Source organism: Clytia hemisphaerica, unplaced genomic scaffold, assembly GCF_902728285.1.
Source record: "Clytia hemisphaerica strain Z4C2 unplaced genomic scaffold, Clytia hemisphaerica genome assembly, whole genome shotgun sequence".
Lineage (NCBI taxonomy): Eukaryota > Metazoa > Cnidaria > Hydrozoa > Leptothecata > Clytiidae > Clytia > Clytia hemisphaerica.
Window position 1 is genome coordinate 526,508 of NW_027103585.1, and position 27,484 is coordinate 553,991.

At 37.7% G+C, this 27,484-nt stretch overlaps 1 protein-coding gene and 1 long non-coding RNA gene across 6 annotated transcripts in view; both read right to left on the reverse strand.

Annotated features, from left to right (window-relative positions):
- Nucleotides 1-963: 963 nt before the first annotated feature.
- LOC136801347 (uncharacterized) lies at nt 964-2,536 on the reverse strand. The gene is made up of 3 exons (XR_010845843.1): nt 2,443-2,536; nt 1,973-2,078; nt 964-1,509 (listed from the first exon to the last, which is right to left on the reverse strand). It is a non-coding gene; the product is annotated as an uncharacterized lncRNA (long non-coding RNA).
- A 322-nt stretch (nt 2,537-2,858) lies between these two features.
- The window catches only part of LOC136801348 (zinc finger imprinted 3-like), a 42,171-nt gene continuing 17,545 nt past the window's right edge, over nt 2,859-27,484 (reverse strand). Inside the window, exons 1-4 of one of the 5 annotated variants that reach the window (XM_067057984.1) lie at nt 16,631-16,937; nt 8,513-8,659; nt 5,916-6,138; nt 2,859-5,491 (exon numbers count right to left, since the gene is read on the reverse strand). In XM_067057984.1, the coding sequence (XP_066914085.1) occupies nt 3,429-5,491; nt 5,916-6,138; nt 8,513-8,659; nt 16,631-16,684 (2,487 nt within the window). In that variant the 5' untranslated portion in view covers nt 16,685-16,937 and the 3' untranslated portion in view covers nt 2,859-3,428. The other 4 variants (XM_067057983.1, XM_067057982.1, XM_067057985.1 and 1 more) reach the window with 4 other exon arrangements.

The following is a 27,484-nucleotide window of genomic DNA, read 5'->3' on the forward strand; positions in this document are numbered from 1 at the left end:
CCCCTGAACCCCCCCCCCCTAACTAGGTGTTAAAATTAAGTTTTGGATCCTCTAATTTGCTAACTGACTCCACAAAGAGTGAATATTTCAACCTAGTGATCAACAAAGACACCCCTCCCATGCTGGAAACGTGAGTACAGAAAATGAATAAAACAGTCATGATTATTGTTAGTGAAATCAGTTCGAATCAAACTTTGTCTTTTAGTTTAATTATTTAGATAGCGAGCATAAAATATTTATAAAATCCTTTTTCAAATATATCGACAGTATTTACAACCTACCTATATATAACGTTATAAAATTTTCAAAAGAAATTGGTGGCTACATCCAATATATAGAATACCCAGGGACCGCGGCTTCACTTTGAAAGTGATATACTGACTAAGGAGGCACCACCAGGTCTGTTTTAAGGTTACTACTCAAATGACATGAAAGGTAGTTATAGATTTCTTGCTCGAAATGCTTTATATTACATTATCACAACCCTGAAATCTGCAAAATTTCAGCAAAAAAGTGCTCTCTATTTATCCAATACCACCCATTCCATAGGTTTGTCACAGTGGAAAATATTTGAGGTTTTCCTTACTCTGAGAGAATGCCGGAATTGATTCCATTCACCAAGCACTCAAATGATATTGAATCAAACAAAAACGGATAATGTATGTTACTTCAAAGTACACGAACCAAAAAACCAACTCGTTATATGGTACATATCTCTAGTGTTGGAAGATAAAACTTCTTTGATGACTCTTTGGTCAGACCAATGTATAACTGCAGTATTGAAAGATGGTTCTACCTCAATAAAACGAGTATTGTTTTTCAGGTAAAATCGAACCAGACCTTCATCTTCAATTTTCGAATAATTTTTATTGGTGTAATAAACAACAGATAACAATCGTCCGTTATTGTTTGGATTCTCAATATGAGGTTTATAACCGACTGCACAACCTTTCGGAAACTTGGAGACCTGGATATGCGATTTATGAGTGATCTTAAAACGATGTTGTTGCAACTCTGGTAAACCACCCATAGACACTACAAGGTTCTGAAGAGTACAGTTCAGTTTATTAAGAGCCGTATTTTAGTGTCTTTACTTCCAACCCAAGCTACTTCGTCGCTTCGAAAATTAGGGTTCGATTTTTGAGTTTTGGTTGAATCATCATTGCCACAGCTATCAGAGAATAGATTTTCAGTTTCTTTGTGAACTAACTCTGCCAATGATGAAGGTAGAAAGTCTTTAAGAACACAAACACCAACACGCTTTAAAGAAGAACACAAAAGCTTTCGTAGAAAACCTTCATACGTTCGTAATTCATCCATTGATAAGCAATAGTATTGTTCAGGGACGCGAACCCGTTTATTGACTGTTGACTTCGGAGGTGTTTTCCGAACAGCATGTTGCTCGTTCTCCGCTGATTCGGCCTGGTCATCTTCTTCGTCTGTGATGCTACCTCGTTCACAATGCTGAGGTTCGGCCATCAAAGGGATTCTCATTGTACCACCATTTGTCTAAAAGAAAAGTACGGTACTGTAGAAAAAATAAGCAAGTTATATATTTGTACTGTAGAGAAGATCTCTCTTCCAAAATATTGAAAATATCAAAATGGTATCTAAAGAGACACACACACAGAAATATATATAAACCACTAGCAGTAGTGAGAAATAATTGATACGGCTTCCTTCAGTAAGATCTCTGTGGAAAATGAAATTATATGTTTCAGCACTTGAGATTTTATGCGTGCGATTTCTCACGTCTTTTTATTTGAAACCGTGCACTGTTTCACGTTTCAAAGAGAAAGTTGTTCGTTTATTATTCAAACAATCTTTAAGGCCCTATCTACACTAGAACAATCCATGAATTATTTAAATAGCTCGCGAATATGATTACCGGATTCCGTAACTTTAGAAAAAAAACTGCTGAATAATGATAAATAGGGAAAAGAGCGATAAAGAGTGTATAGTGTAAACGTACCTTAATAATTGGGCAGATTAGAGTGTGTGTGAGTGAGGTAGCAACCAGCAGAGCAGTTTTGTTGTCAAGTTGAGGGTGGTCTCGTCTCGATATCAAGCTTTTGTGCCTACAATAATGACAGTCAAAAATGTTTCATAGAAAGCTCCAAATATAGTTTTTAGATCTAAGCTTGATGTCTTTCGGAGAAGGTTCGTTAGTTTTCCTGTATATTAGCGAATGACGTCTATACATACAAGTTATTACGGAGCCATACTATTAATAATAAATAATGATTTTACAACTACCCATTACTGGGTGAAGTTGGACATAGATAGAGCCATGACTCTCGTCCGCGAGGCCTACTCATTTCAGAGAGTTATCAAAAACTTTAAAAATATTACTGATAGTAAAGGCACCAAATTAAAAAAAAATTACATTTTTTGAGCCGAATCAATGTTAAAAACATGAAGTATCAAAATCACCATAGTTACCTAAGCTTCTAAAGTTACAAAACAACTCATCTGCCAAAATTTTTAGTTAGTTTGCAAAGTTCCTAGTTGTTGTTTTTATTTTTCAGTAGTTGCGCTAAAAATAGAATGGAAAATAGGTGAGAAAACAACCAGCATGCAGGGGGCACATCAAAAGGGTAGGAATAACAGTAGACTGTTAACAGCTTCATCTCTTCTCTTTTTTTCACTTGAATGATGTAACTTATGTTAAAAAAAAACTACTAGCTTCTTGGTTCGGCAAAAAAATGTGGAAACGAGGAATCAGATACAACCAATAGACTCTCTTACTCTTAGTATTCAATTTCATGAAATTAGAGACACTGTTCAAAAAACAACGACTAAGTTACAGTGAGAGGAAAATTGAAAGTTTTCAGTAGTTCAAGAGGGTGAAGGAGGAGGTCGGGAACAGAATCAAATATTTTTTCAAAATAAAAGACTATTATTTAGATCCCGTGAAAGAGATCTTTTCATAAATATAATCTAGGACCTAAGGTTCATATTCAGTATTCTAATTTTATCAAATAACTCGGCTATTTACAAATCAAAGTAAACTGCACACGTTTTTCTAACTAAAACCCCGTTTATAAGAGCATTTAAAGGTTGAAATTTGGGGAAGAATAAGAACGTCACCAGCCTGAGAATTGAAGCCATCAGCCAAATTTTCTCAATATTATCTGAATTCATAAGAATGAATCTTTCGTAATTTCAGTATATTACATTTTAGGCATAAAATCGTGAAAAAAGCATACCCACGCACAGCCCAAATTAGGAGGGTCTAATAAAAATCAACGTGTACGTCAGATCGAACATCTTTCTCTTCCTTCGAAAAGGCAAGCAAGCACGATAATTTCTGAAAAAAAATTAACGAATCTGCTAAGTGCAAAATTCTGATTGGACAGAAACCTTCTGCAAACTAAGAATGTTCCACCTGTATCAAAATGAAATTATTTGTGTACACAATAAGGAATCTAAAGATTAATATCTTGATAAGCTTGTCCTACATCTACATCCGTTTCTGTAATGTTCGATACAATCTGCTCTTCTTGAATGAAAGACTGTTGTGTAGTATCTTGGTCTGTGATTTCAGTGATAGTGGCTGTCGGTTGAAGGTCTTTCATTGATTGGATGGCTTGCGTGGTCAGCTGGTTGACTTGCTGTTCAGGAAGTGTTAGAACTTGTTGGCTAGTGATAACTTCATCTGAATTGTGTTGGATTTGGATGACCGCTGTACGGTTGTTGAAATGCAAAACGTTTTCTGATCGCAATAAATTGTTTTGATCCGTCGTTTGGATACCAAGAGCGGCCGCTTCGCTGCTATCGAGTTGCGCACGGTTTTGAAGAGCTTCTGCATCAGTGATGATTTGTGTGGCTTGATTTTCGTTCATTAATAATTGGCCGGTGCGCGCGTCCAGTTGTGTGGAACTGACGATGAGATGATGTCCTTGTACTGTTGCTTCGTTGGAAGGTACATTGTTCGAACTACGCACAATAACACCGTGTTGAGACAAGTGAGCCGCTAACTGAGCTACTTCATTCTCACTGACGATATGAAGGCTTTGCGTGTTATCACCGTTTTGTGTTAGCTGAGCAACTTGGTTCACATTGCTCAATATTTGAGCAGCCTGGCCATCTCCTTGTGCCGTTGCTGTATCGATGAGCAGTTGAACATCCACTGCGGTGAGTTGCGACGCATCAACTGTGGTAATTTGGTTACCATAACCATGGTCGAAATATTGTTGGTATTGAATACCATCTTGTGTGAGTACAGCCTGTGCCTGTTGTGTACCTCCTGTATCGTCCACATCATCTGTTTGAAGCTCACGGCCACGCACTGTCTGCCCTTCAAATTCCATTCCTTTGTGACGACGTTGGATATGACGTTTCAAGCTAGAACGGTTTGAGCAACCACGCTCGCAGAATGGACATTGGAATTGCTGTACGATACCATCCCTACATTTCTTCAAGTGAAGATAGAAGCCTGACTTGGAGCTGTAATGTTTTCGACATTTGTGGCAAACGCCTTCTGGTAGTTCTGATTCGTCCAAAAGCAGATAAGGATTCTTCTTCGGGAATTCTAAATCCCCACCAGGTTGGTGACGAATCACGTGGCGATTGTAACTTGATTTGTGTTGAAATTTGACGTCACATTCTGGGCATTTGTAGGTGATCAAACCCCCGTCTGCGGTGTGTCTCATCACGTGAGCATTGTACTGAGAACGTGAATAGAACTTTCGGTCACAATGAGGACATTGTCGAACTGGTTTCTCTTCTGAGTGAGTGACCATGTGTTCTTTTAAGCCGGTCGCCGTCTTGAACGCGTACCCACATTCAGTACATTCGTGTTCGCGTGCACCCGAGTGCATCACACTGTGGGTGTAAATAGACAGAGCTGTGGTCAATTTCTTTTTGCACACAATACAAGTGATAACACCTTCGTTTGAATGCACTGTAAAACAATGTTCTTTCAACTCAGCTTGCACTTTGAATGTTTTGAAGCAAATATCGCAACGAAAGTTTTTGATCATTGTATGCATAGTCTTGATGTGGTAATTCAAGTTTCCTTTCGTTTTATGGCTGCTTCCGCACAGCTCACAAACAAATTTCCGTTCGGTGGAATGTGACGTCATGTGAAGGGTCAAAGCGCGTTTATTGGTGACACGTTTACCACAGATTTCGCATTGAAATTTCCCATTTTTGAAATGGACAACACTTTGATGCTCACGCAAACCATATTTATTAGAGATGACTTTTCCACAAATATTACACGTACATGGACCCTTGTCTTCGGGATAAGCGAATTTCTCGTCCTCACCTTCCATGGATGTGATATCAGTATCAGGGGGTGTTAAGTGATCGACATTTTTATCGACCAAGTCGTCAAAATCGCCAGTACCATCAGGTTTGTTTTCGTTTTCTTTTTCGTCTCCTTCTCCAACCTTCTTGGTGTCTTTTACTTTTACTTTCACTTTCTTTGGTTCTTTCTTGGACCTGGCAACTTTTTGAATTTTGCGTTTCCGTCCAATTTTCTCTTCTGAAATAAAAAAAAAGTTTTTTAAAAGGAAACTTAACGAATTACTTTTTAGCATTTCAAGTTTCAAAAAGAATTTATTTCAATTCCAAAATTACAAATTACCAGTCCATCAAATAGCCTGATAATCCCTTTAAGGAAACAATAGTATTCCCTCATAGGTTACCGTTTGTCAAGTTCGATTGTCAAGAAGAATTGAGAAAAGAGAAATTTCATCGAATATGGCAGCGTATGGAATACAAGATAAATATGGAATTATAGAGCTGGAGAGAAAAATATGGGTGAAACCCTATTCATTTGAACACGTATCAGTAGAAATATTGAAAGATCTTATGAGCAAAATTGAACAAACATCGAAATAGAGAGCGTCAAATCTCCAACTCTAATACAAAGGAAGAGCAAAAAACAGTCTAAAGTTCGTATATACCAATTTTGGATTCTATTTTGGATTCCATCTCTTCATTATTTTTCACCTCCTCAGGTTTTTCTTCATCTTTGTCAGGCAGTAAAATCATATTGATGCTGTTTTCAATATTATCCACCAAGCTTTGCTTTTCTGCTTCCAGTTTGGCTTGTTGCTTGTCCTGTTCATCATCTTTTGTTTTGTCTTCTTCTGGTGGTGTATCCAGGGCTTTAATGGTGAAATCCAGCTGAAAATTTAAGGTGTGAAGAAAATTAGTTTACTTTCTTAACAATAAACGGGAAGGACAGAATGATTACTCTCAAGTGCCTAAGTCGGTGTTTTTTACACTTTGGGCGAAAACGTGACACTTTTTTTCTCGCCAAAAACAGTTTTTTTGGTATGAAATAAAGAAAAATGAGCATTTTAGGATGAAAAGTTCCACAAAGACGCAAAATCGGATTGTACATATGTGATTGTTTTTTGTTCGAGCGGAGAGGGATTAGATATTCCAAAAATGAAGATTTTCTGTTTCTCTCTCAAGAAGGGGAATTTTGAGTTTTTCCCAAGCCTGATACTAAGGTATATAGTGAGATAACATTGACTCATTTTCTAACGGTGGTCAAATTTTCACTTTTTTGCCCAAAGTGTAAAGTGTAAAAAACACCGACCTAAGGTCTAATTGATAATAAACAGGTACGCCTGTTTGTTTTATATTTTTACTTGAGATTGTTTTTGCTATTTTTGCTCCGGCCTAGGAGCCTTTAATTCTCTCTTCCGACAATGGTCAAGACATTTTTTTTTGTTTATCTAATCCGATGATCTATTCCGATTCAATAAAAACGGATTATCTGGATTCCGATAATATTGTGATTTGATCGGCCGAAAGTATTTAGAAAAAGATGGCTGCCGAAAGTGGGCTAGCTGACTGTGTAGCGAATGGGCAAATCTCAGTAAAAAATTGATCATTTTCATCATTATTCATGATGCTTTGGACATGATTTATGAGAAGTTTGATGCATAACTGGTTCTCTAACAATGTGGAAAGACTTTGGAGAAATTTTGGCCATGAATCGTCAGCTGATCGAGTGCATCTTGCATATGGCTAACTTCTCTTCTAGACGCACAAAACCATAAAACTCTGTAACTTGACAATGAAACTTTCAAACACACAGCCATTGGAATTCAAAAGAGAATACTAAAATTACAACATTACAGTGCAAATTTGAAAACGATCTGAGTATTTTTTGTGGTGTCATGTCATATGTGTATGGCTGAAAATGATCCTGTTTTGTATTCATCGTTGTTGACTGGCTGGCGACCGTTCCTTTTGATTTTTCAAACCCGACAGATTTTTTACAAACATATCACTATGAGAATTCAATAAAGGATACTAAAACACAATTCCTGTGTAAATTTGAACAAGATTGGAGAAATTTTCACAGTGTTATATGGCTGAAAATGATCGTTTTTGGACTTTGTCGTAATTTCATCGCGGCTGGCGACCGTTCCTTTTGATTTTTCAAACGCGACACAGATTTTTTACAAACATATCACTATGAGAATTCAGTAAAGGATACTAAAACACAATTTCTGTGTAAATTTGAACAAGATTGGAGAAATTTTCACAGTGTTATGGCTGAAAATGATCGTGTTTGGACTTTGTCGTAATTTCATCGCGGCTGGCGACCATTCCTTTTGATTTATTTCAAACGTGACACAGATTTTTTAAAAACATATCACTATGAGAATTCAGTAAAGGATACGAAAACACAATTCTGTGTAAATTTGAACAAGACCGGAGAAATTTTCACAGTGTTATAACTGAAAATTATATTTTTTGGACTTTGTCGTAATTTCATTGGCTGGGGCGACCGTTCCAAAACAGGTTTTTTCTAAATACACTATTGTACCATTTTATTTGGTTTATCCTACTCTCCTCCAGGTATTATCCCAACAGAAAAAATAATGCTTAGCTAAAAGCTGTGGCCTCTGTGGCTATTTTTCTCCCGAAATTTTATCCGGACAATCAAATCAACGGCGCATCATGGCTTTGCTATTGGCAAGTTAAGAAAAAAATAAATTTATAAGAACTTGGAAATATTGACTTCTAAATGTTTATCTCCTTTAGCTCCAATTTTGAACTTTTTAGTCGAGGATGAGTGGGCGGGGGTGGGGTTGGTTCTTTAGGCAAGAAAGTGCATGTGTAATCACTTAGAAGAACTAAACTTCCAGCTGGTTTATTTATTCATTAAGATTATTTCTCATACTCGCTCTGCAATAGAATTATTACTTTGCTTTCTGATCTGTTCTGATTTAGTAGTTTGTGGGCAAGGTTCTAACACAACTAACTCAATAAACTCATCTTTCACATCTTTTGATCTCTTAAGCCGGAGCTTCCAGCGCAGCTGGTTTTTTAGGGTTTAGTTGTTAAACATTATCATATAATTCTTTTGGAAAGGTTGATTTCAGTCATCAACACATCTGTATCGCTATCCCACTTCTAAGCCAATTTTCCCAACCGTTGGCCTCTACCATGGTGGCTTCCTTTGTCACTATATTACTTAGCCCCCTTTTTAAAACGATTGGCCAGCCCTGAAAATGTCATTTTTAATTTCACAAACCTCTTCTGGACTTTCATCAACCTGCTTTTCTTTATTTGCATGCTTTTGTTCCGTCCAAAACTGATCCACCAGGTTTTGGTAAGCAGGCATTAATCCTTCGTGTATCCAAGTATCTTTCCATTTCATGCGATATGAACGACTGCCATCCTGAAAATAAAACAGTAATCATATTTAATGATAATTCTAACGGAAAAACACCTACCGGAAGGTGTTTTTCTCCCTAATTTATGAATGCATACTCTTCTTAAACCTTTAAGCCAATATTTTTAATCTTTGTGTGTTGCACTGGTCGACATACAGGGGGGGGGGGTCGGTAGTAAAATCTCAGACATAATGACGTTTACTACGGTGGTGGTGTGACGAAAAATCGAAAATAATTTTTACTACCCAGGTTAGTTAAATACTAATGGGTGGTATCTATGTGTTAAATGTTGAAAAAATTTTACTACCTGGGTAGTTAAAACTGGTAAAATTAGCAAATTTTAGCTATTTTTGTACTTCTTTTAATTTTTTGGACGAGTTTTCTGAACAAATCTGAAAATTTTTATAATTTGAAAATATTTTCTGTTAGAAATTCTCGAAATTTTTTGTCAATATAAAAAAGACTTTAATTCTAAGGGCAAAACATTAATGTTTGCACAGTAATAAATGTGTCACAGAAATAATCATTTTTTAGCTTGTTTTGTAAAATCAGTCCGAAAAGCAACCAAAAATAGGTGGTCTCCATGACAAATTGTCCCAAAAACTTTTACTACCAGGGTAGTAAAATACCTCTTCCAAGAGGCTGGGTGGTGGTATGTAAAAATTCATAAAAATCCTTTTACTACTCATATATGTCTGAGATTTTACTACCGACCCCCCCCCCTGGTCCATAAAGTAAAGTTACCTAAAAAAAAAGAATATTTGGCTATATTCGACAGCTAATTTTAAGGTATACATCTAAAAATTGCAAACTTGAAAAAAAATCTGCTTAAAACGCTAATCTTTAGGAAAATTGCCCATAAAAGTTCAAGTAGGTAAGTCCTAGCGCTGGAACTTTATAGGGTTATACATAACGCTATAAGACATTTCATTTTTAAACGAAAATTTAAAAGCTCTGCTGTATTCTTATCTATTATGCTTCAAATTAGGGTGGAAAAGCCCTACCAGTAGGGGGTTTTCTTTTCAGACCCTTTCTTTTCAGGTTGGAAAGGCTATTAAAAACTTTTTCCTACAACTTGGTAAACATTTTCCCCTTAATTCACTCCTTTTAAATTTAACATACCATATCATAACCTAGTTCAAGTTTTCCAAGCTTTGGCATATTTAGTGCCAGGCGCGGGCACTCAAAGCTGGCTCGCCAATTCTTTATTTTTATCTAACTCATCTTTTTAACCTTTCTCTGTCTTCTGGTTGTGTTCCTAAATCATGGAAGAAAAAAAGGGTGACACCAGTCTTTAAGAAGCCGGCGATACGGATGATGTTAACAACTATCGTCCAATTTCTATACTACCTATCGGGTATCGCTATGAAAGTGTTTGAAAAAGTTGTGCATTACCAGGTCTCTGATTTTCTAGATTCATCTAACATACTTTCATCATCGCAAAGTGGCTTCAGGCATGGTCATTCTACCGACACTGCTGTCATTTGCGTTTCAGATTTTATCCTTAAAAAGTTAGGAAAGGGTAAATATGTCGGAGCTGTACTCGCTGATCTCAAAAAGGCCTTCGACACTGTAGACCACCAAATACTCCTAAAGAAGCTTTTCTGTTACGGATTTCGGGATGTCTCCCTTGAATGGTTTCAATCGTATCTTAGTGACAGACTCCAGTGCACCCTTCTTGAAAACACCATGTCTGATTTATCAAAAGAAAATCCTTTTGGTGTTCCCCAAGGATCAGTACTAGGACCTCTTCTGTTCTTACTGTATATAAATGATATAGGAGATTGCATTTATTAACTCTGACACTTTTTACCATCTCTATGCTGACGACACAATAATCATCAAGAGTGCTGACGACCCTGACTTATTACGTTCTGGTCTGATGCGTCAACTCTCAGATCTTAGTCAGTGGTTCTATGGATGTAAACTCTCAGTTAACACCTCTAAAATTGAAGTTATCTTCTTCGGTAGATCCAAGAAAGTTGAGGAATGCAAGTCTATTCCTCCTCTCAGATTTCTAGGTGATGCTATAGACTCTAAAAAGGAGGTGAAATATCTTGGTGTCGTCTTTGACGAGAACATGACCTGGGATGAGCAGGCTAAAAGGGTCCGAAGCAAAGCTTATCTTGCCTTAAACAGGATAAAACGGATTTCATCTCTTCTAAGGGCCTTCTACAAGATGATACTAAAAAGCTATTAAGTAAGTAAGTAAGTAAGTACATATTAACCAACGCTCTTGTCATGCCTCATGTCAATTACTGTTCCAACCCTTGGAGTGCTATGTCAGCTGCAAATCGGAATAAATGATTCGAATCTTTAATGCGTAACGTTAATTGAATAGCTCCTCTAAACAGAACTTTCCAACAAATGGCAGAGATTAACAAAGCCATTATGATGTTCAAAGGCATTCACAATAGGGTCAAATTGAAAAGTTAGTCGCGCGGCTGAGGTCGAAAAACGTTTCATTTCGTGATACATCTTTTAGATTCCAAAAAAAACAAAGGAAACTCACGAATTAGTATGTGTAGATTACAAAATCAAAAAGTTTCCACGATATTATCGTGCAAGTAACGAGTAATTGGCGATTTTTTGCGTTTCCAGGCAAAATTGCAAAGCCTGGAAATTCATGATTTTTGGGGGGTCTTCAAATTAAAAAAAGACCTATATCACATGATAGAGCTCCTCAAACTGAGCAAAAAAGTGTATTACACCAAAGTCCCAACTTCTCTAGATCAAAATTTATTGGCCTATTTGTGGTAAAAACTGATGGAAAACAGGGAATTTCCCCACAATCTGCATTAATTTATGCAAAATTAAACACCTTTTTTACCACAAATAGGCCCATAACTTTTGATCTAGAGAAGTTAGGACTTTGGTGTAATACACTTTTTTGCTCAGTTTGAAGAGCTCTATCATGTGATATAGGTCTTTTTTTAATTTGAAGACCCCCCAAAAATCATGAATTTCCAGGCCTTGCAATTTTGCCTGGAAATGCAAAAAAACGCCATTTACTCGTTATTTGCACGATAATATCGTGGAAACTTTTTGATTTTGGAATCTACATATACTAATTCGAGAGTTTCCATCGAAAAAAGTGGAATCTAAGAGGTGTATCACGAAAATCATTTTCTAGCCACTTTTTTCGACCTCAGCCGCGCAACTAAGTGGTCAACCAAAACACAAAATCAAAAATCTTACAAACAAAATAAGTAACTGTAATTTTTTTTTTAAATAACCCTTAAATTTTCCAATTTCAATTTCTAAATCAACCGAGTCGCACTTTTAGACTCTGTAATCAGGTGATTATATCGAAACACAACTAGTGAGGTTTGTCACGGAAGGACAAGTGTTAAAATATAATGGACCTTCTTTTGAAAAATAAAATGATTAATCAAAGATGAAATGTTGTTTTAAAACAAGTACACCCTAGTTAGTTTAATAGGTTTATTCATTTTGAAATAAGTCAAACAACAAAAAAGTACTGCAAGCAGAAACTTTTTTCAAATATTGAATTCCTTCCGTAACAATTTCAAGACAAAAAGTTTTTTCACCAGTTTTGTGCATGTACACTATTCTTGATATTATTGCAAGTTCTAACTATTGGTACCCCCTAACAAAAAATGAAATTACATTCCAAAGCAACCTCCTTCATATTCACTTACAAGGTCTGAAATCATTGTCCTTCCGTGACACTTTCACGTTGTCCTTCCGTGACAGATTAAAAATATCTTGTTATTTTTAGAAATCTTGGACTTCAATGGGTCTAATCCATTGCAGGAGAGTGTCCTACAAGGTTTAGAACCATTGGGAACCAGCTCAACCCTGTATGGAGCTCAGAATAAGCTTAACTAAGGCTTCAGTACGGCGCTGTAAGCTTACAGCGTAAGCCTAAAAACTGGTTTTCTGGCAAAACTACTGTTCCTAGCCGGTTCTAAACCCTCTAAAACGCTTCAGCACCATAGAAATATGCTAATTAGAGCCTTTGGAAGTAGCTCACTCGCTTGCAAGGTCGCGTTTTTACGTTTTTTGCTTAAAAAATATAATCTTTCCTGTAAAATTTCCTAATTATTATCACCATTATGGTTGAACAATAAAAATACAGTTCCAAGGTTTTGAAATGAACTGAATAGTAAAAATGGCTATGATTCATGATATGATGTGTCACTCCACTAGTTTCAGTCAACATTTCTTACGCTATTGCTGATTTTGAAAAATAGGAATTTTTTCCTTCCGTGACGGTGTCATTCCGTGACACTGACCTTTCTCAGTTGCAAAGGCCTGTAGCCATTGAAATTAATTTTTTTGACTCAGTTCTTTTTTCAATGACAAGCAGATAGACATAAGTTTCTTCTTGTGGTATTTTGGTTTTAAAATTCTCTTTAAATTCACAGGAATCTGAATCAGCATACTTTTGTCTTTTTTAATGTCTTTGCTCCGTTCCTTCCGTGACAGAACCTTAAAAGTTCAATTATTCAACGAGGAAAAACTTTTATGAAATTTATTTTGGTTTGGAAGTAGTAGTACTATGAAGGCTTTAATTCAGGACTAATACTATTTTCATTAAGTTTACCATTTTTCAAAAATAGACCAAAAAAGGCTCTGATTTCCTTCCGTGACAGAAACGGGACTTTTCAATTTGGCCCAATATTGAACCGAGCTACCTCTGTATACTGTAACGAGGTGAATCTCGTCAGTGGCAGACATCAGAGAACAAGGTTTGCTGCTGAAAACAATGTTGTGGTGCCTTTATCTAAGACTTGTTTCACTGATCGAACATTTATTAATTCTGGCTCTTAATTATGGAATAACCTCCCAACTGAAATCAAAACTAACAAATCAATAAAAATTGTGTCATTTTTCATTTCAGAACAATTTTGCGCAAATCACCCATTTCCCTTTGTTTCCTAGTCATTTATTGTTTCTCTTCTTTTCTTGATCGTTAAGCAAACGTTCCTCTTTATGTCTAGATTGTTTCCCGGTCATTTCCGCCCGGTCTTTCACATTTTAGTAAAGCAGTCCTGGCAATTTGCATCGGCATACGGCAAATGCAGAGGCAAAAGCTGACGAAAATTGTTTATAGTGTGTTTGCCTCGGCAAAAAAAAATGCCGAGGCAAATCTAAGTTAAGTTACACTCGTGTTTAGGGTTCACGAGAGGCACTCTTTGCCCAGGAGTGTAACGTCCCCCGACATCCCTTTAAATTGGGAAAAATGCCGATGCAGAATCCTATTCTGTCGAGGCAACAGCAAATTTAGCCATTTGCTTCGGCAAAAAAATGCCGTAACAGCCCAACAGGTAGGTGAAAACCCAGGGGGTTTGGGTGCGCTATACTCTTAGGTTCCAAATAAACGAGGGGGGTTGGAGAAGTTTTGAGATTCTAATAAACGGGGAGGACCTAATTGCCCGGGGGTTGGGAATTGTACTTCTGAAAACCCAAAAATAAGGTAAAATCAGGCTATTTAGAGCAAAATAAGCTGAAAATAATTCTTCCAAATTGATAAACGGGGGGCCCTGATAAGGTCCGGGGGTTGGAAAATTTTTAAAAAATTAACAACCGGGGGGATGTTTATTTGGAACCTAAGAGTAAGCAAACGGGTCCAGGGGGCAAAGAAAGCCCTGGGATATTGTAACTTCTGACGCCTAAAAATTGCTCAGAATTTGCTATATTTTCAGTTTTTATGATTAAATTAAAAAGACTAGAAAATAGCTGGTATTGCCGGTGCTTCTAAGGTGGATGCGCTAGACCTGGAGTCATGAAATCGTTTGTTGAAATGGCGGTATTCCTCTCATTTTGAAAAGCTTTTATTCATGCCATTGTCTTACTTTATATTTGTTCCTTGCGCCAAATACACCAAAAGTAATTACTGCCTCCCGTCGAATATATACTGTGTATCATTTCCAGCCTGGCTACTGTACAAAAAAGATATTTTGTTCCTCTAAAGAAGGGTGACAGACCAGTTTCCAGAGTATGGCAAGGCTGCACTTGAGGAAAAATTTGGAAATACCAAGTTCCCCACTTGAAAAGCGCACCTGATAAATTTTGGTCCGTACAAGGTGCACCTATATATACCTCGCAAATTGGCCCAAAAAAGCAAAAATTGCTAAAATTAGCTGCACTTGAGGAAAAAATAGTCGAACTCTGTACTTGGGGTTAAAAAACTGTCTGCATTTGCACCTGATACGAATGAACAAATAGGAAAATCCGGAATTTTCTGGAACATTTTTCAAAATTTCTCAGGATTTCCAAGTGAAAAAATTTCCATAAAACAGTGTTGTCCACAGGGGGTAATGGTTTTTTTCTGGAACTGCCCAATAGACCTTTTTGCCTTTGATATCATTTATAATGCAAGCATAGCCATTTTTCATAGAAATCATATAGATTTAAAAAAGATGAACCATTTTGAAAATGATGTCATTCAGTTAGTGGAAGTACTTTGATTTGCGAAGCGTCTTTACGTGACACAGAACAAGAGAAAATATCAAAAGAACAAAGGAACCCATAGCCACCATTTCACAACCTTGGGGAATCGCAATTTTACAGAAACGAATAAAGTATCTTCTGAAAATTACATTCTTCCCCATAAATGCAAAAATGTCTAATTGTCTTTTTAAACCGCCATGAAGTGTTATAAAATTCCTTATAGAATGACACATTCTCCTACTAAGAGGTTTAAAAAATGACGTAGAAGTAAGATTTAAGAAACTTTGAAAATCGATTACAAAACCTACGTCATAACCACGGAGTGCTGACTTTTAGTTTTTAATGACTTGTTCTCACTTGTTTGGTTTTCGTAATAAAAAGAAAGTCGAAAATTGTGAACTTTGAACATGCTTTAAATGGAGGTATTTCCACTAACTGTCATTTATATGCAAAACTATGTAAATCTTGATTTGAAAAAAAAATTTAAAATATGCAAATCTGTTTCGGCAATCTAAAGTAGCTATGGAAAATGGCATGGCTGCTTGCATAAAAATGACATTAATGGCGAAAAGGTCTATTAGACAGAGAATGTTAACGTTAGGTATTATTCTCATCTCGAAAAATCAGGGTCATGGAACTAACAATATTGTTGACAATACTGTAGGAATCAGTCATTTCTGAAAGAAGCCACTCCCTGGAGGACCCTGCCCCCTGTGTGATTTCTCAACATGCACGCAACAGAAGGTGTCTATTCATTTTCATTTCATGGGAGTAAGATAACAATTATGATGTTAAAAACTGAAATTATCATCCCATGTTATTTGTATTTTAGTGAAAGCAGTAAGTTTAACATGGCATAAAATGGATAAAAGAATGAACTTAAAATTTTTTACCGGTAAATTGGCAACTTCTACAATTTTTTCTGGTTGAAGGTTTACTTCAAAATCAAACCCTCCTTTCTGAGAGTCATCAACTGCATACTGAGAATTATCTTCTGACTTCCCTTCGTCGATAAAATTGTTCTCCGGACTGGCTTTTGTCAAAAGAGAATCGCCTTCGAGAGACTGAAGTGCATCTGTGAGAGCGTCCGCCATTTTCTTCAACTTTCTTGCCCTTGTCGATGGTTGTGGGCACACTTACTGTTTATTCTTATGGTCTCTTTGCTCAGACATTCTTTTGTACGTGGAGCCAGCGAAACTTTTTTGGCAAATGAAAAATTGGAAAACGGCGCTTGTATTATTAGCCAGTAGATGCTTGATTTAAAATATCACAAAGTGAAATCTAAACGAAAAGCAGAAATTGTTGGAAGCTGGCTAAAAGACCCCCAGCAATGAAGCCCGTAATTGCAAAAGGTTCCATACACACTAGCCTGGGAATCCAAGCTCATAATTTTAGAAAAAACAAAAAATACCTCACCTCACAAAGTTCTAAAATTATAGAGCTTGGTGCAGGTAGATTAGTCTGACACAGAATGTTATAAACAGTCTGTGTGTGAACCCTTGTTGACAGACTTTCTGAACTTTGGAAACCCAGGCAAACACACATAATCAACTTACCATAAAAACTCTTTCACAAGCTCTAAAGACTTTCAAAACTACTAAAAACCACATCAAAACATCAGCCACATGTATTTAGACTTCCAGCCAACAGCCATTTTGTTTCGAAATGAATCTATGTTTTCATTTTCATTTGTTTTCCTTTTTTCTGCAGAGTCAGCTTTTTCCATAAATTATGCGCGCGCATCGAAAATATCAAAATGCGCGCGAAAGTACTGCTAAGTAATACGCCAAAAGCTGGCCAATCAGGCCGAACCTGCATTGCAGGGAAAAATCTCCCTGCAGGCGAGTTACCTGCACCAAGCGTTAATTTCTACGTCAGATGGCCGTAATGTAGAGTTTTTTGATTCAATAATTATCGAATAAAAAAGCAAAGTGGAAACAAGAGAAATAGAGACAAAGTATTGAGTTCTGAAATATTTATTGTCGAAACGAGTTGAATGTAAAATGAAAATGTAATTTAAGTTTTTGCGTTGCTGCGTGGCTGCGTCTTGATGTAGGATTTGGGGTGACGTTGGGGATGTACCATGCAATATAAATGATAACTTAAACGCCTAGGGCTGCGGGACAGCCACTGAGAAAGCCGCGGACGGCCTGAGGTGCGTAGCCGGAAGCTGTGAGCGACCTCGTAGCGGGTACTGCGTAGCAGTGTAGTGTCCTTAGCTTAATACCGTTGGGACTACGGTATGTCGTGACCTTAAAGTCCCGGTAGGACTTGTCGTGTGTGCCCGAAGGGCAGTGTGTACTTGATCTAAACTAGCCGCTAACTATAAGTGTAAGGGGTTACGAAGTAACCCACACCCCCCTGATGATACATGGCACATCCCAAACTAGGCGGTCCCTGGACTAAACATCCTCCGCGTATGAAAATGAGGTAAAACCTTGGGACCAAAAAGCGCCTTGACATCGTTGATTGGCCGTCGTCGTTGGCCGGTCGACGTCACCTAAAAAACGAAAGAAAAAAAACGAAAGAAAGCAAAGAAGGTAAGAGCTGGTGCTTATCCTTATTTTGGGCAAGTAAGGGCGGGTGGGAAATTCCAAAACATTATGATTTTAAAAGAATGTGTTTCGATTTTCGGTCACGGTTTATAGGCTACAATTCAAGATGGCCACCAAGCGGGCGTGTGTTTGATGCGTAAGGGCGTAAGAGCCGTGATGGGCGTAGCGTTAGTCGCTTCCTCGAAATTAACATGAGCTAATGCTTAGCTCTAATTAATTTCTACGTCAGATGGCCGTAATGTAGAGTTTTTTGATTCAATAATTATCGAATAAAAAAGCAAAGTGGAAACAAGAGAAATAGAGACAAAGTATTGAGTTCTGAAATATTTATTGTCGAAACGAGTTGAATGTAAAATGAAAATGTAATTTAAGTTTTTGCGTTGCTGCGTGGCTGCGTCTTGATGTAGGATTTGGGGTGACGTTGGGGATGTACCATGCAATATAAATGATAACTTAAACGCCTAGGGCTGCGGGACAGCCACTGAGAAAGCCGCGGACGGCCTGAGGTGCGTAGCCGGAAGCTGTGAGCGACCTCGTAGCGGGTACTGCGTAGCAGTGTAGTGTCCTTAGCTTAATACCGTTGGGACTACGGTATGTCGTGACCTTAAAGTCCCGGTAGGACTTGTCGTGTGTGCCCGAAGGGCAGTGTGTACTTGATCTAAACTAGCCGCTAACTATAAGTGTAAGGGGTTACGAAGTAACCCACACCCCCAAAACCACCGCCAAATCTAACATAGGATCGCCATTACGCATAGAACGTTTATGATCGCTATGGGTCCCGAGACAGGTCTTAAGAGTAGATAAGATGATTAGGGTCGTTGCCTAAACCAGAGGTAACGCCAAGGGTGATTAAAAAGAACGCATGATGCCGTAAGACGGCACGAAAATTGAAAACTTGAGCCGCGGGACGGCATGATAAACTGAATTTTGAGTCACGGGACGGGATGAAAATTGAAGAGCTAAGCCGCGGGACGGCATAGTAAAATTGGCAAATTAAGCCGCGGAACGGCATGAAAATTGAAGAGCTAAGCCGCAGGAAGGCATAGTAAAATTGGCAAATTAAGCCGCGGGACGGCTAGACTAGAGTCAACTTCTGGCTGAACTTTGCTTTTTGATGATTTTTGATGACGCTGAGTCCAGTGAAGTAGACTAGGAGCGTTTGGCGAGGTCGCCATTATGAAAAAGAATGTTTAAAATCCAAATAACAAAAAAAACTACTTGGAGTTGAAAGATATAATCAAAATGAGAAACAAACATCAATAACAGATTTGCAATCCCTTATTCTCAAATAAAAACATTGCTTCATACTGTTTTTATCTTCCAAAAACAACTAAAATCTGGCGGACTGTTTTACAGTCCGCCTAAGCAAAAGCATATTACCATATACTACCGGGCCACTTAATCGCGCCATCCAGTCTATCGAAAGCTTTAAATGGACCCCGGGCTACGGGACGGCATGAAAATAAAGAACTAAGCCGCAGGACGGCATAATAAAATGAAATTTTGAGCCGCGGGACGGCATGAAAATTGAAGAGCTAAGCTGCGGGACGGCATAATAAAATTTGCAAAATAAGCTGCGGGACGGCATGAGAATTGAAGAGCTAAGCCGCGGAACGGCATAATAATAAAGTTGGCAAGTTGAGCTGCAGGACATCACGATAAAATTAAATTTTTGGCATGGAAATTGAAAAGATAAGCCGCGGGACGGCATAATAATAAAGTTGGCAAGTTGAGCTGCAGGACATCACGATAAAATTAAATTTTTGGCATGGAAATTGAAAAGATAAGCCGCGGGACGGCATGATAAAGTTGAAAATCTAAGTTGTGGGGCGGCATGAAAATTTTAAAACTTGAGCTGCGAGACGATGTGGTGAAAATGAAAGTTCAAGCCACAGGGTAGGATGATAAAACTGTCAAATGCTAACCGCACTGGTTTAACTTCAGTATCTTTGAAATCATTCGTAGGCCCAATTGTAAACTTAATGGCTTAAGAAAAATTATAGCATTTTGGGTTTTAGCCTCGTTTAGGCTAAAAACCTGTCAAAATTTTGAAAAAATGAAAAAATAATTCCCAGGGATTTGCCCAAGGATCAAGTGTGCAAAATTTCAACCCAATCGGACCAATCTTTAAGTCTCCAACCTGCCCCAAAGTTTGACCCTCGTTTTGGCGAAAAACTCGTCCCCAGGCCCCAAAATTCAAAATCTTGAAAAAATGAAAAAACTCCCCCAGGGATTTGCCCAAGGATCAAGTGTGCAAAATTTCAACCCAATCGTACCAATCTTTAAGTCTCCAACCTGCCCCAAAGTTTTAGCCTCGTTTTGGCGAAAAACTTGTCCCCAGGCCCCAAAAATCTAAATCTTGAAAAAATGAAAAAACTCCCCCAGGGATTTACCCAAGGATCAAGTGTGCAAAATTTCGACCCAATCGGACCAATTTTGAAGTCTCCAACCTGCCCCAAAGTTTTAGCCCCGTTTTGGCGAAAAACTCGTCCCCAGGCCCCAAAATTCAAAATTTTGAAAAAAATGAAAAAAGCACCCCCAGGGATTTGCCCAAGGATCAAGTGTGCAAAATTTCAGCCCAATTTTAACCGCGGGACGGCATGAAATTGAAAATTTGAGCTGTGGGACAGCATGACGAAAATGAAAAGTTTTGTGGTAATCAAGTTTATTCATGAATTAGACTCTCGCATAAAAAGGATAGCGACAAAATGTAATATGCCTCTAAACTGACTATGAGCACAGTAATTATCCCCCAATGGACAGTTTTCCCTAGTTAGATTGGAAGTGCTTACAACACCAGCTCAGCTTCGGCATCTTCATAGTCTCCCAGAGGCCAATTGTAAACCCACATGCTAATTAAGACTGAGGAATTACCCAAGGAGCAAATGTGCAAAATTCCAGCCAAATCGACTCACTCTAAAGTATCCTGTAAACTAAGTAAACTGAGTAATGGTGTTATATATTGGCGTTATGGGGTGTGACAACACCCTTGAATCATATTACATTGAAAATGAAGACAAACTACCCAGGGATTCGCCCAAGGACCATGATTGCAAATTTTTGCCTTTCAAACACTTCAGAGATCCCAAGTATGTCCAAATTTCGACTTAGTTCTCAGCCTTTAATTGGTGACCCTAAAACTAAATTGCAAAACTGAAAAGTGGGGAAACGCCCCAGTGAATTCACCTGAAGCGCAATATGCTCGAAATTGAAGCGGATTCGGACAATTTCGAGGTCTCCAGCCTGCCCACTTTTTGTACCAAGTTTAGGACAAACCAGTAACCCCATCCCCAAAATCTAATAGAGTATGAAGCACGCCCAGGGATACACTCAAGAACTTGTGTGCAAAATTCACACCAATCAACCTCTAGGGGGAATAACAGAACACTCCTAGGATTCCAAGGAACAAGCATGCAAAATATTAACTACTTCAAAGTATTGACCAAGGAATGCCAGAACCTATGAGTACGTCCCTCCCATCTAAATTCAATTAAAATGAGAGGAATGCCCCAAGGACTTATACCCAAGGGACTTAAATGTACAAAACTTTAGCAAAATCAGCCAACTCCCAAGAAGAATGAAGAATGCTCCAAGGACTCACCCAAGGAACTTAAATGTAAGATAAATGTAAAAAAAAAGAAGAAGAAGAATGCCCCAAGGACTCACTCGAGGAACTACATGTACAAGACTTTAGCAAAATCAGCCAACTCCCAAGAAGAATAAAGAATGCTCCAAGGACTCACCCAAGGAACTTAAATGTACAAACTTTAACAAAATCAGCCGACCCCCAGGTCCTGAGCATGCATCCAGGTGACGACCAACATCTGCACATGCACCCACGTACACCCACACACTGACAGACACACTTTAATTCTAAATAGCTCAACTGAAGTTGAGAAAGTCTAAATAAAAAACGGGATAGTTGAACCATGTTGAAACTAGTGCAGGGAATCCAGCTAGGGTGAGGCATAATAATAGTCAGTGTGCTATTAGAGACGCATGTGGGAATGCTGGACACGTATAGATGGGACAACAAACTCTAAAAAGGAAACGACTCACCCAGCAAACTTGGAGTTGTTGATGGAATCTAGGTCACAACAGGGCAGGACTGGCAGGAAGCACTCCGCTGATTGGTTTGTGGAGGTTGACAGGCAAGCCAAGGCCACGTTACGGCCACAAATGGATTGGGAACGGTCTCGAAAGGTCACCACATTTCGCTGATTCTCAAATCAACCAGGTCGAATGTAAACACACAAGAAAGGGAAGTTGCAATGTTCAGTATCCCAAAATTTGATTGATACCATGCACGACAGAATGCCAAATAATTTACACAAAGATGGTTCCAACTACGACAGGATCAACGAGTTACAACAGCTTGATTAAATTTACAGAATAAAATTTCCAAGAATCCACATGACTTCACTCATCAAATTCCAAAACATTATGATTTTAAAAGAATGTGTTTCGATTTTCGGTCACGGTTTATAGGCTACAATTCAAGATGGCCACCAAGCGGGCGTGTGTTTGATGCGTAAGGGCGTAAGAGCCGTGATGGGCGTAGCGTTAGTCGCTTCCTCGAAATTAACATGAGCTAATGCTTAGCTCTAATTAAACCAGCAGCAAAAATAACATAAACTAGACTGTGAAAAAAGTTTAACGCTTGGATTCCCAGGCTACATACACACGAGCAGTCAAGAAATATCAAAGTTAGGACTAAAAGAAGGCTGACTGGACTGCAAAACAGGTATACCTATGTCATATTTATTTGAATTGATTGGAAATATAATATCCCCTAAATGAATCCATAGGTATCTTGCCAACCGTTTCCACGAGTATTATTTCAATTTGATGATTCGAGCAAGTGTTGCCAAAAAAAAAAAAGGAACCTAACCATCTAGGGGTAGGGTGCTGGTGGGTTGGCAGACAATCAATATCATCCACCAGACGATATCACCCACCAGGATTTTCAATCTGCAGAACCTAGGCTGGGGCTCGGTTATTATCAGTTAAGGTTAGGGTTGGTGGTTGGAGCTTGAGAGAGTCAATAGACCTTTTCGCCTTTCCATCCGCCATCTTGAATTGTATGCAAAAATACAGGAACAAAAAAGCTGTGGTTGGATTTAGTTGGAAAGTATGCAAAACATATGCAAGTTTACACAAAGATTAAAATGACAACAAAGCATCTTATAACCAGACGATCTCAATGGAACGGAATCAATGATCGAACCAATCGAACGCAATCGACCGATTGAAATTCGATTGGCGAACGCAATCGAACGTCAAAATTCTGGGTAATATTCGATTGGTTCGATTGTTGTTCGACTGGTTTGATCATCAATTCCATTCGATTGAGATCGTCTGGCTTTATTCTTGCAGCTTCCCAACATCCAAGCTCTCAAACATCACAAGCCGAATGAAATTACTTTCGATTTCCCGTAGAAATTATGCGATGAACAATCCGGGGGTCAATGAATCGACGATCGAACGTAATGGAACATCAATCAAACGCAAACGAATATCAATCGAATCTGAAAATTGCAGTAATATTCAATTGAGATTCGATTGTGTTCGACAATCGAATTTCGATCGGTCGATTGTGTTTGATTTGGTTAGACTGGTTCGACCATCAATTCCGTTCGATTGAGATAGTCTGGTTATAAATAAATATTATACATAATCATTAGAACAATAAAAGATGGAATTTCTTCTTAATCCAAAAAGAAATATTTACAGAACAAAAAAGCCTTTTAGAAAAATCCACGAAGACGGAATATACACACTGTTCCATCCCGTGTGTTTTGCCGTACCAAGTTGACTGTTTTTGATAAAAATTTTCTTTGGTCAACTTGGTATACTTTCAATGAACATGGTAAGGCTAAAAAAAAAATGGTATCCTTACTTAATAGTGGGACACTTTTATAGCCAGGGATATCCCTCAATTGCGGTATACTGCAATTGACATTTTTCTTACTGCAATTGCAGATTATTCTAAAAACAGAATTTGAGATTCAAGGAAAACAGGCAATTTTTGTACATAATTGACCATATCTTTTTAACGCACAGGCAAAATATTTTTTCCGTAGATCAGATTCCTTTAATAAAGACAAACTCTCTTCTCGTATGATTTTTTACAGTCGATGTTTGTTTATCTTTGTCGACCAGCGCTATATGTACCCATTATAAGCCTTATAGGCTAACGACGAATGAAAACTACTGCAATTGCAGTATACTGCAATTGAGGGATATCCCTGACTGTTTTAGTGGATAGTGGGACGAGTACAGAGTTTTTGTCCATACCAAGTTGACTGTGTCACATATAAGCCAACCAGGTCAACATAGTACAGCGTTTTTGCCAATACAAGTTGACTGTGTCACATATAAGCCAACCAGATCAACATAGTACAGCGTTTTTGTTCATACCAAGTTGACTGTGTCACATATAAGCCAATCTAGTCACTTAGGTCAACATGGTACAGGTGTTTTTATGCAAACCAAGTTGACTGTGTCACATTTAAGCCAACCGGATCAACATAGCACAGTGTTTTTATACAAACCAAGTTGACTGTGTCACCTATAAGCTAACTTAGTCATCCCAGGTCAACATGGTACAGCGTTTTTGACCATACTAAGTTGACTGTGGGTGCATACCATTTAGCCAAAAACCCAAAAAGTGAAACAGAGGGTTTAGCGAACGCATTGATTCATTTAAAAGTTTACCTAAACAGACCATCAAAGCCAACAGTCTTTTTTCTGTGTTTTCTTCGTTCGCTAAACCAAGGGTTTAGCAAACAAACTGCACCATTTGATTTTTTGTTTTGCTAAACCATTATTCTAACCAAGCACTACATTTTGTTTACGCTGGTTCACTAAGCGCACGCATGCACATGCCCTAAGCTTTAATGTTTTCTTCCGCTGGGCTACCATTTTGAAATTCGTTGCTGTGACTTTAGGCAAGATCCTAGAAATCGAATTAGCAATGTAACAGCTTCTTTGTTTAGGTAAACAAACCCAAACCATTTGCAGTTTAGTGAAACAGTTTCAGTTTTTTGGTTTTGAACATTAAAAGGTATGCAACCTGTGTCACATATAAGCCAACCAGGTCAACATAGTACAGCGGTTTTGCTCATACCGAGTTGACTGTGTCACATATATGAGCTAACTTACACTTAGTAATCTCAGGCCAACATGGTACAATGTTTTTGTTCATACCAAGCTTACTGTATCACTTGGGGAACCAAATTAGTTATCAGAAGTAAATATGAGCGAGCTGTGGATAAAAATCGGCACCTGTCAACTTGGTACGCAAATGGTCAACGTGGTACAATCGGCCGTTTCAGTCAACATGGTACGGGCAATCAACATGGTATGGAACACACAACATGGTATGGAACACACACATCAAACTTACACAACACGCAATCTGAAAGCAGTAATTATGACGTCACAATGTTTTGATTTGATCCATTTGGGCGGTTCCATTCCCAGGAGAATAATTTACCGTCAGCCGAATAAGGATTATATTTGTACCTTCGCGGGTGATTTTTCAGCTTGAGTTTATGTCTAATGTTATGGTTTTTTGAAGTGCTTGGTTCTAAGAGATGAGCGAATTTGATAATTTCTAGTTTTCAAAAGAAGCAAATTTAATCTTTCTTCTACAAGATTACACTTTAATATAATGCCAATTATGCATGTAAGTTTTATATTAATACCTTCTTTTTGCATATGTTTTGCATACTTTCTAAGGGTATTTAACCACGGCAATTCAGCCACCATAATTTTTGCATATGGAAAGGCGAAAAGGTCTATATAAGGCTGAAGGCCTTCTTAGGGGCATTCCGTACCCTCTGAGACTTTTAATTAATTTCTGTAAATTACACGCTATAAGTATTTGTGAATGACAGCTTTCTGTTGTGTCTCGTTGGGGTTTGTAAACCAAGGTTGCTTGCATTTGGCAGTTAGACAGTGGAAATACCTCCATTTAAAAGCATGTTCAAAGTTCACAATAATTACTTTTTTTTTACTACGGAAACCAAACAAGTGAGAGAACAAGTCATTAAAACTAAAAGTCATAGCAACAATTCATAGCGGGGGAATTCCCTCGATTTTCCAATTCGGAAGCTCTCCCGCATTTTTGAAAGGTGAAGTTGACAGCTATTCATGGCTGCAAAATGGTACTATGGGTAATTCCTTTGTTCTTTTGCTATTTTCTTTTGTTCTGTGTGACGTAAAGATGCTTCGTAAATCAAAGTACTTCCACTAATTGTTTGGTGGTTCAAGCTGAGGTCAGAGACCTATTTCAACGGTACAGGCAAATTTTAGAAAAATACTCAGAAACAGCTTTGAAAAGTCAGAAAATCAGGATAGAAGATAGGAAATAGAAAATACAGGGGAAATAAGAGAGGATGCATCCTGGTGGATGATATTGTTTGCCAGCCGTGCTGGTGGGATTTTAGACTCCAGTGTCCAGCATCTTTTTTTATGCCGTCAGTGATTTGTTATGCAGTTATGGTAAATTATGGCTGTTATTCATTAGATTGTCACTTCCCCGCCTAAAGATGTATTCATGGTATTTTCAAAACAATAACTGTGAAAAAAACTATCAGTCAATATTTTAAGTTTTTGTAGCACATTTTATAGCTCTTTTTGGCCTGATTCAAGGTACACTTGAAATCAGTGCTTATAAATAGGAATAATCAGAAAACACCTATCGTCAAAATCGGCCTCTTACTTATCAGGGTGTCATGTTCAATAATTAAACAATTCAACCTAAAGTAATGACACATCAATGCATAATTATCATAGTGTGCACCATTTTTTTTCTTATCATTGTTTTGATGCTGTAGTTTTTTTATTATTCAACATGAAATATCATGATTTGCAAAATGTCTATTGGAGTTACTTTCATAAGCAAACAGTAACTTTCATAGCCTTCAATAGCTGGCACTAACTTCTGGTCTGTAATTTAGAAATTACACAATAGTTTGCTAGATTATGATATAAGCAAGTTATGTTCTGGCTTTCTGACTTATAGATAAGTCAGGAACCAGAAATATTTTTGATTTAGAGGCTTTAAAATTCGCTACACAGAGTAACCCCAAATCATGGTATACTACCGGGTGACCCACGAAAAAGTTCGGACGTTTCTCGGCGTCTTGAGGCCGAACAAATGTCCCAAAGTGCTCGGAGTTTTATTATTTAGAAAGTAGATATCCTAACTTAAAATCCGAGCCATTACTTTTTAAATTTGACGCACAAGTTCCCTAGTTATGAGCTTTTAAACTCAAAATTCACTTTTCGGAAAGTGTAAAAAACAGGTAAAAAAGGGGTATCAAATTATGTATTTTTAGACGTTTTTGATATACAGTTTTTGAGAAAATTCCTTGAAAGTGCCAATTTTGATAAAAACTAGTCTTGTTTTAAACAAAAACTTCTTTCAAAGGTGTTTTTAATAATTATTAATGTCATAAAACTCGTTAAATAAGTCAATCTATAAGAGATTTTCTAATTGATTGCATTAATTTAATACCTCTTTTTTCAGCTTTTTTACGTGTTTTTTACACTTTCCGAAAAGTGAATTTTGAGTTTAAAAGCTCATAAGTAGAGAGAAGTAAAGTTTCTCGACGTCTTGAGGCCGAACAAATGTCCCAAAGTGCTTGGAGTTTTATTATTTAGAAAGTAGATATCCTAACTTAAAATCCGAGCCATTACTTTTTAAATTTGACGCACAAGTTCCCTAGTTATGAGCTTTTAAACTCAAAATTCACTTTTCGGAAAGTGTAAAAAAACAGGTAAAAAAGGGGTATCAAATTAGGTATTTTTAGACGTTTTTGATATACAGTTTTTGAGAAAATTCCT